Source organism: Tenebrio molitor, chromosome 4 (assembly GCF_963966145.1).
Source record: "Tenebrio molitor chromosome 4, icTenMoli1.1, whole genome shotgun sequence".
Lineage (NCBI taxonomy): Eukaryota > Metazoa > Arthropoda > Insecta > Coleoptera > Tenebrionidae > Tenebrio > Tenebrio molitor.
This window is the reverse complement of record NC_091049.1, coordinates 9380558-9390189: the sequence shown is the minus strand read 5'-3', so window position 1 is coordinate 9390189 and position 9632 is coordinate 9380558. Positions and strand designations below refer to the sequence as shown.

General features: G+C 38.2%; 1 protein-coding gene and 1 pseudogene across 1 annotated transcript; both read left to right on the top strand.

Annotated features, from left to right (window-relative positions):
• Window positions 1–345: 345 nt before the first annotated feature.
• LOC138129795 (venom serine protease Bi-VSP-like) lies at window positions 346–3127 on the top strand. The gene is made up of 12 exons (XM_069046097.1): window positions 346–477; window positions 530–736; window positions 784–942; window positions 1228–1343; window positions 1393–1569; window positions 1621–1783; window positions 1839–2040; window positions 2089–2121; window positions 2173–2330; window positions 2378–2466; window positions 2597–2734; window positions 2889–3127. Exons 2-12 carry the CDS (start codon window positions 562–564, stop codon window positions 2982–2984), a joined length of 1506 nt encoding a protein of 501 aa, XP_068902198.1. The 5' UTR covers window positions 346–477; window positions 530–561; the 3' UTR covers window positions 2985–3127.
• A 750-nt stretch (window positions 3128–3877) lies between these two features.
• Window positions 3878–8437, top strand: LOC138129789 (ovochymase-1-like; annotated as a pseudogene).
• The last annotated feature ends 1195 nt before the right edge of the window (window positions 8438–9632 follow it).

Below are 9632 nucleotides of genomic sequence, written 5' to 3'. Positions count from 1 at the left end.
ATTGACGTTGTCATTATGTATTGTACGTTGTAGGGAGCGATTGTAAGTAAGCACGTAGTGAATATTTATTTAATGCAAAGTTCCAATCAAAATCTACCTTTATCAAACGAAGAGGGCATTTGGAAAAGGAAAATAGGAGGATAAAATAAATTTTTAAACTGTCAGCTGGAATAGTGTCAAAAAAAATGACAATAAAGCTTGAACTACATCGAATTTTTCAAAACTGACAGAAATTTGATGTCCCACTTTTTTTGCCCGCAATAGTACCATCTGAAAGGAGTGACTGCGTTTTACCACCACATCCAGATTTCGGTTTTTGGAAAATAGCAAATAAAAACCACGAGTCAACGAACACCGGAACGGTGTTGGAATATACAATTCTGCGAATATTTTGCAACGAGACTCACATCTTGGAAGGTCCCAGTATTGTAGCGTGTCTGGACGGAAAATGGACACCGACTATTGGACGCTGCCTCAGTAATCAATTTCTTATTTAATCGTTACCCTCTAGATTAAGTTTTTTTTCTAGAAACGTGTCCTGCAATATATTCTACACCGATCATGACTGTCAAATGTACCACCAACGGAAAAGAAGCGGTCAACTGTACTGACGCCATTCATGGTACCATGGCACGGTTCAGCTGTGGTTCTTTCTATGAAAATTCGCGACTTTCCATGCTCCCAGCCATTTGTCTTGATGGGAGATGGAGTGAGGAGGCTCCTAGTTGCATTCCAAGTTAGTGCAAAAACTCTAATCTGGAGGGATTTTATTGTTGCTTTTAGCATGTGGTAAGACGTCGGCTTTGAGAGATCCTACGTTGATTATTAACGGACAAGATGCCACGTTAGAAGATTTTCCATGGCAGGTGGCCTTGTATCGACTCAAAGATAAGGAATTGCTCTGCGGGGGAAGTTTGTTGAACGCAAGAATGATCTTGACGGGTTTGTCAGTTCCATCAGTTCTTCTTTCAACACCATTTGCATCCTTCTTCTTTCCAAAATTTTCCAACAACAAATCTTTTTGTGTTTTTCACTGATTTTATTTCTGACCCCAAAGCCTTTGAAATTTTCACGTCGTCGTTTCTAAGTCCATAAACCTGAAACAATCATCCTTCACTCCCTAGACCTTTCAATAATTGTAACGTTTATTCTTTTCCTTCAATTCTTCTGCCGACTTCAATACTTTCCTATCCTTTCCCTATTTTGATTGTTCTCTTTTTTCAACAGCTGCACACTGCATAACGGACAGCCAAGGACATCTCCTTCCTAAAGAAGATTACGTTGGAAAAAATTACCGAAATTTCGACGACTCTCGAGACTCTAGCCACAAACAAACCTCTTCTGTGAGTCTGGTGTCAAGAATCAGCAAACAATTTTTCTTTTCCGATTTAGATCCACGAAATATTTGTTCCTGAACAATATCAAGGTTTCGATCAGAATTACCTAGCCGACATAGCTCTAATAGCTACTGTGAAATCTTTCACACTGACGGCTTGGGTCCAACCTGTATGTATAGACTGGCAGAAAAATTATGACAGGTTAATTTTGGACGAAAAGAAAAAAGGTGTGGTAAGTCTGTAGAGTTTCATTTTTGGTGTTGTCTAGATCTTGACGGTGTAGGTTAGTGGTTGGGGTTATACTCGAGAAACAGGAAACTCTTCAGAGGCCCTTCGAAACTTAGAGCTTTCAGTTGTTCCCAAGAAAAAATGCGAAAAGGAAGTACCCGAAGATTTCGCAAGATATCTCACATATGATAAGTTATGTGCGGGGTACTTGAACCACAGTAATAATTACGCTTCAGTGAAGCGGTTCAACAATAAAAAATGTTGACATTTCAGGTACTTCAGTCTGTCTCGGGGACAGTGGTGGAGGTCTGGTTTTTAAATATCAGGACAGGTATTACATTGGCGGTGTTGTCAGCTCGTCTCCTATCACCGACACACCAGAAAGAGGATGCAATAGTCAGCAATACAGCCTTTACACTTTCGTATACAATTACACTGACATTTTCATTCTAAGGAATATGCTCCGATTTGAGTCGTAAGTTTTAGCAAAGTTGTTAAAGAATCAGAATCATTGTCGGTTTAGGTCTGATGTCAACTGCGATGGCTGCTTACCAGAGTAAGTAAAGACCAGAATTGTGGAACAAAGTAATACTTAAAGCAAATCAAGGACAGGTTGCACTTTGCCGAAAGATTTGGCCACAAAGATTGCCAACGGGAGTGTGGTACAAGAACGAAATGCTTTGCAACATGCCGCATATGTGGGAGAAAGACCTACGAATATTTTCTGCAGCGGAGTCTTGCTGAACGAGAAAGTTCTTCTGACAAGTAGTTTTTCCACAATTGTGACCAACTGAAAATTGTTGTTATTTTAGTGAGGATTTGTGTGTCTCGTGGATCACGAAAAGAAGATTACAAGATTGCAAGAGATCTTTTCTACCCCTACAATGCCGATTATACTGATGTAAGTATAAATCGAGAATATGTATATTGTCATGGAGCGAAGAAGAAAAGAGCAATTATAAATTTGACAGAAACGTGTTAAACATTCCTCCAAAGAGATCTTCGTTACTTATGTTGTTATTATTTTTAAGTTGGGTGATATTTTGGTAATTGAAGATACTGCGTTTATAGTAGTAAAGAAGACTTTCAAGACTGAGCCTAGTCTTGGAAAGACATGCGACTGGATAAACATATATCCGAGAGGAACTCTAAATCAGGCTAAACACTATGTAAGTTATTTGTTTCGCTTTGTCAACTCTAAATTTTTGAAAACTGACATTTTGTACTTATTGTGAAATTATGTAGAACAATTTATGAAACACAGTTGCACGAATGGAAGCGTCTCGTCTAGGTTTGATTTAATTAAAATTTAGAATGTTCTAGGTTTTCATTTCGAATTATGTCGATAAAGATGGAAAATCGTGGGATATGCTTCAAGGGAAACATATTTCATTCCAATTGAGATATTTCAAGACTTGAGCTTGAAGTGTTACGAAAGATATTATCACAGTTGCAGCAAAAACTTAGTTAGGTGATAAATAAGTTTCCAGTTATACTATTTAAGAATTATTCATATGTTTTGTAAACTACTGAATATAAGAACTAAAATAAAATGTTGTGAAGCGACTATTTGGTCTTTTGTAAACTTATTGTCGACGTCATGTGTTGCATCGTATTCAGCATCGTCAAAACATGACCTTTATACTCGAGTTGGAACTTACATTAACTAACTTCATTATAAAATGGCCCAATACAAAATCTTCTAGATATACGAGTAGAGTTGTTGCCTGAAACATATTAAACAATTTGCATTGATTTTGTGTTGTTGTAAATTTAATTATCGTGTAATGGACAAAGTGAAACAAAGATGTAGAAACTAAATGATTTGATAGAACAAAAAAACGAGAAAAAACACAACGATAAACAACAGTTCAGTCCGGTGCGTCGTGTGTGAAAAATGTAATAAACACTCACTTTTTGCACGATCGTAGACAGACTGTTGACAGATGCGTGCAATAAAGACTTTATTGCACTAGTGCAATTAAGAGGCACTTGTTTCAGTAAAAACAATGCAATGAACACTCACTTTTTGCATGATCGTAGAAAAAATAAATTATATATTTTGTGCAGTTTTTTTTGCGGAGGCACTGCCTTCCTTGCCTCCTCTGACGAGACGCCACTGGTCCTTCATGGAGAATGAAGAATGACTGAAAGAGATTTGCGTTATAACGGTACATCCTATTCCACTAGAGATAGATGGAGAAGTTTTTTTAAATGGTGTCTATTGTACTCCACGCCAGTAACAACAGTTAATTGCCAAAGAAAAAAATTGCAAAATGAATCAAAAAGTATGTAATTTCACTTCTCGGAAACGAAGAATGGGAAAATGAAGCGGTTGGGATTCTCCACAAGTCGACTAATTTACATTGCGACCTTGAATATAGAGAAGGTGATCCGGGTGAACAAAGTGGAAGTGGACAAATGGTACTGTCGTCATTCAACATCTCTAGATTGTGACAACAGTGAACTAAGAGTTAGGAAAAAAGAGTCATTGCGTTCTTTATTTCGTTTTAATTAACATCATATATGTTTTGTAAGTAACCGTGCCTTCAGTTCAGCGTACTTTCCACAATACTATTTATATCATTTGATAACCGGTTGATTCACAAACGATAAACGTGCAAGCTTGGTAATTCCTATTGGGTTCACAGACTTGTCTTGGTTGTCCGACGATATATTACAGGTTGTGCATAAAATTAACGGTTATTTAGTAGCTGTCCGACTCCAACAAAAGAACAATACAATAGAAAAATCCCAAATTGTACAATGAGTTTTCGGTAATTTGTGTAAAGTGATTTGAGATAAACGAGATAAACTTCAAAGTGAAGATGTTTGTGATGAAATTATCTCTCTTGTTGTGTTTCTTTGGTGAGTCAAGAGAAAATGCAGTGATATGTTTGGTAAACAAATTTCTTTATAGTTTCGCAAGAAGTTGTCATTGTAAGGTAGGTATTTTTAAAATGAATTGGTTGTCAAATCGAGCAAAGCTTGGAGTTACATCAGTTACCAAGAGATTGACTGGTTGAGTTGTTTAAGGGGTGATTGTCCTTTACCTACACATCCCTATTTCGGATGGTGGTCAACATGGAACAACAAATCTGAAGGAATGACGGTGTCTGAAAGTACAGTCCTGAAAATAAATTGCAACGACAATTACGTTTTAGACGGTTGCACAATCGTAGCTTGTTTCAACGGAAAGTGGACTCCAAACATTGGAAAATGCTTGAGTAATTGTCTTAAGGGAAAACCTCGAGGAACGAAACTTAAAAATTCTCTTGTAGGAACGTGTCCATCGATATACTCCACAGCCATGATGACAGTCAAATGTACAGTGAAAGATAAAGAAATGGTGAACTGCACTGACCCTCTCGAAGGTACCATAGCACAGTTCAAGTGCGCTTCGTACTACGAAGACTCGAGAGTGTCCAGACCCAAAGCGATTTGCATCGACGGGAGGTGGAGCGAGAGCGTTCCAGATTGTCGTCCAGGTTGGACCTGACCGAAATGGTTGATCGAGTTAGTTATTTGATGTGTTGTAGTGTGCGGCAAGGTACGACCAAAGAGGGATCCTACGTTGATTGTAGGTGGGAAAGTCGCACGAAAAAGATATTTCCCATGACAAGCTGCTTTGTATGACGCCAGAAATCAGAAGTTCCTCTGCGGAGGAAGCTTGTTAAATGAACGAACTATTTTGACGGGTGAATATCCTTCATTTATATGTGTTTCAAGTGTAAACATCTTGTGCGCTTGGTGGACCACAAGTCATTGTTTCTTTGCAAACTTCTACGTTAAAAATTATTGATGATTTTTTTATTTGTTAGCTGCGCATTGTATAACAGACGAAGACGGAAACCTATTTCCCAAAGAATTTTACGTGGTGGCAGTTGGAAAACGCTTTCGTAAGTACTCAGACTCTCGCGACTCAGCTCACACTCAAACGTCTCAAGTAAGTTGAACACGAAAGAGTTGCTTCACGTTACCCATTCTTCATTTAGGTACACAGAATGTTTGTTCCTGACGAGTACGAAGGAGACACTCAAAATTACTTGGCCGACATAGCGATACTAGTCGCTGTGAAAACTTTCACGCTGTCAGCTAGAATCCAACCTGTTTGCGTCGACTGGACCAGGAACTATGAACGTGAGATATTAAATTCCAAAGGAGGACGAAAAGGATTTGTAAGACTTTCCACCAATCGAATATATTGCTTCTAATGGAGACTGTAGGTGGCTGGCTGGGGCAATACTGTTGAAACTGGACAAGTGTCCGACGTCCTTCGACAGTTGAGTGTTCCTTCTGTTCCTCAACAGACGTGCAAAAAAGAACTACCGGTAGACTACAAGGAATACCTTACGCACGACAAGTTGTGCGCGGGATATTTGAACAACGGTACTTAGACTAGTCACTTCCCACAAAACTTATTTCATCCTGAAACTGGATGCAGGTTCTTCTGTTTGCAACGGAGACAGCGGAGGAGGTTTGGTCTTCAAATATTCGAACAGATTTTTTGTTGCCGGCGTTGTCAGTTTAGCTCCTGTGGCTAAGACGACGAAAGGAGGATGCGACAGTCAACAATACGGTCTCTACACGGTGGTCTACAAATATTCTGACAATTTCATTTTGCGAAATTTGGTTCGATTCAAACCGTGAGTCCCATCAATATGACCAATCAACGCGAGTACCGTAAAATTTCCAGATTCGATAACGACGGAGATTCTAAAGATTTCTCCACAACTGAAAGTTTCTCACGACCCTGCTCCCTGAGACAACACCAACGGGCCAAGTACCAGAGTAAGTAAAATTGCAACTTTAAATCAAAGTACTGCTAGCTAGTTCTTTTAGTGAAGGAAATCCACATACTGAACCAGCTATGCCACCAAAGTAAGTATCAACTGAATTAAAAATATAACGTTAAGTACTCAGTTTGCTTCAGCGAGGGGTGCATTTTGCCGGCCCACCCAGACTCAGGTCGTTGGATTCCTCTTGGAAACTTTTCTGAATCTCTTTCTCCTGGAGGCCTCGTTGGAAATTTCACTGTTTTGAAATTAGAGTGTGACAAGGGTCACGTACTGATTGGGGAGATGTTTCTTCTATGCAACAATGACATCTGGATGCAAAAAATGGGAAAATGTTCAAGTAATATCGGAATTAGTAGAGGTGGATCGCACTACTCGCTCCTATTCTTTCAGAGACTTGTCCATCTATTAACAATACTTCGACTAGATCGGTAACTTACGAGCACAAGAGTACCCATATTGGAAATTCGATTCCCATCGATGGTACCATCGCGAGGTTCACTTGTGCCCCCTACTACGAAAAGGACAGTGTGGAGCAGCGTCCGTTTGTCTGCTTGGATGGTACCTGGTCCGAACCTGCTCCTAAGTGTATTGCAGGTGAGTCCAACAAAAACCAGATGAACAGATTTTGAAAAAATATATTTTAAACAATTTTTAGTGAGTGGTCAAAGAGCGCGTGAAAACACAGACAAAATTTTTGGTGGAAACGCCACAAGACAAGGACTGTTTCCTTGGCACGTGGCCATTTACCTGAACGATGTTATAATTTGTGGTGGAAGTTTACTCAGCGAAAGAGCCATACTGACAGGTGAGTCTCCCACAATCGTAAATTGTTCGCTTAAAAACAGTATTTTTAACTGCACAGTGTGTAACACATTCTGATGGTCAATTACACCCAAAAGAAAATTATACAATATCTGTTGGGAAATATTTCAGCAAGATTTGGGACAACATCGAGAACGCGCAGTTTTCAAAAGTTTGTTTGTTTTCCATCAATTTACACATCATTGTTGTTGTCTTCTTTACAGATAGAAGAAATATTTGTGGCTCCGGAGTACAGTACTCAAAACCATTTTGCTGATATTGCTGTAATCGTGACAGACAGAGCTTTCAAGCTTTCCCCCACAGTCCAACCTGTCGCTGTTGATTGGGCAAAAGCACACGTAGATAAAGTATTGCATCCAAGCAGACAATTTGGATACGTAAGCTTCGAATTATGCTTCATACTTCCATTCTTCATTTAAATCTTGTTGATTGTAGATCAGTGGTTGGAATGATTCTGCACAACATGGAAATTATTCAACTCCCCTCGCTACCATCAGAGTTGCCTTCATAAATCATACAATTTGTTCTTTGGATGTTCCGGAAAGTTACGAACATTATTTAACATCCGACAAGATGTGTACTATTTTTGACACCAGTAAATATTTTTAAATTAAAAAAAAATCAATACACGTTGGTATCTATGTTTTGTAGGACATAATGTAATTTGCATGGGCGATCGTGGAGCGGGACTTGTGGCAGAACATAACAACAAATATTACATTTTTGGAGTTTTGAGTTTCTTTCCCGGAAAATGTGATATCGGCGAATATGGACTTTACACTCGAGTTGACCCCTATGTCGACAACTTCATATTAGAAAAGGTGGCTCGATATAACACTGTTTAAATAGTTATTTGGGTCACTAGTCCAGAAAATGATATTTTGCGAGTGTGAGTGGCATTGCGTAGCGAAGGCGCCTAGCCGAGGCGCAAACACGAGGACTCGCAAAACATTTTCTGGACGTGTAATCCACAACATTTTTCATGCCGACAAATTTTTAAAAAGTTAAAAATTATTATTAATTAATTCAACGAAAGTAACTTCTATGTCAAACTTTGTTGACATTTAAGAATCAATGCTGTCAGGCCATTCTCTAGTATAGCAAATTTTTAACCAAGGACACTTTCGTAAGTACTAGGCCGGGAATTTAACGTTCCCGGCGGAATTTTATCATGCAAAACCGTCGATAATGGCCGGCGGCATGAAAAATGTATTTCACGTAATATGTATAAATAAAATAGAATTTTGATTATTTGTTTTTTTATTATTACTTTGCTTCAACAAAAAATGAAAAGTAGACCAAAGCATGGAGGGGGGAATTCGAGAATGGCCCAAACATTTTACAGAAATTAGAACAGTTTGGAAACGTTTTGAAAGAAATGAAAAGCTGAATCGAGTTTAAACGCTGGTTATTATTATTAATTTAACATAAAAAAAACTCACAACGTCAAAATAAATAATAAGGAGAGTAGAATCTTGGAGAAGACGAGTAAAAGAGAGTTGACGTAATTTTGTGGCTTGAGGGTAAAACTACAGTTAAATTTAAATGTTGCTATCAGCTTTCGAATTACCGCGAAGTTGACCTCACAACCAGTGATAACGCCATCTTCATTTTTTTGTTCAGTTGCGTAATGTTTCTTCTCCAATGCAACAACTCTTGTCTTTATAAAGATGTTGCCAAAACCACAACCCCAGCCTCTAATAATTACAATTGCACTGGCATAATACCAAATTATAAATGGGAAAATTATACCAACAATATTGACCGTGACGAAGATGATAACAGCGATGGATACGAATTGAAAAAAAAAAGAGTGTGTCAGTAAAGACGCACGATAGAAGTGAAACTTTTGTATTACAAGAAAATCAGAATATTGTAAATTACCACTGATAGATGCAAGAGGAGGCGGCTGAGCCGAGGTGCTAGTTGCTGGTTCAGTGGTTCATTGTCTTTATTATTTACACCGTTTTTTTCACATTCTGAACTGTCACTTCACTCGTACGTTTTCTCTACGCCACGCTCTTGTTCTTTCTGCGCCTGACTTAAGCATATTTACAACAAAATTGTATATTTTAACGATAACACTAAACAATATCGAAATGCGTAACTCATTGTTCGTTTTTAATTAAAAGAGAGGACATTATCGATAAATGCCGTGAGTGTGACAAAGACAGAAGCATACACAATTTTAAGGGATATTTGTATCGTGTCAAACAGATTAATTTACATAATTAGACTCCAAATTAAGTGAGATGGAAATATTGGGGCAACCGTTGTGCGAGACCACCACTTTTCGTCACACAAAAGGTTGCCGATCAGAATTTCAAACCCCTCCCATAAAAAGTTTCACTTCAAAAATGTTTAATTTAGTTACGTTTCATAATTAAAACCAATTAATTGAAGTACATAACATTTTTGGTTTACAATATAAAAACTTCCGATAATA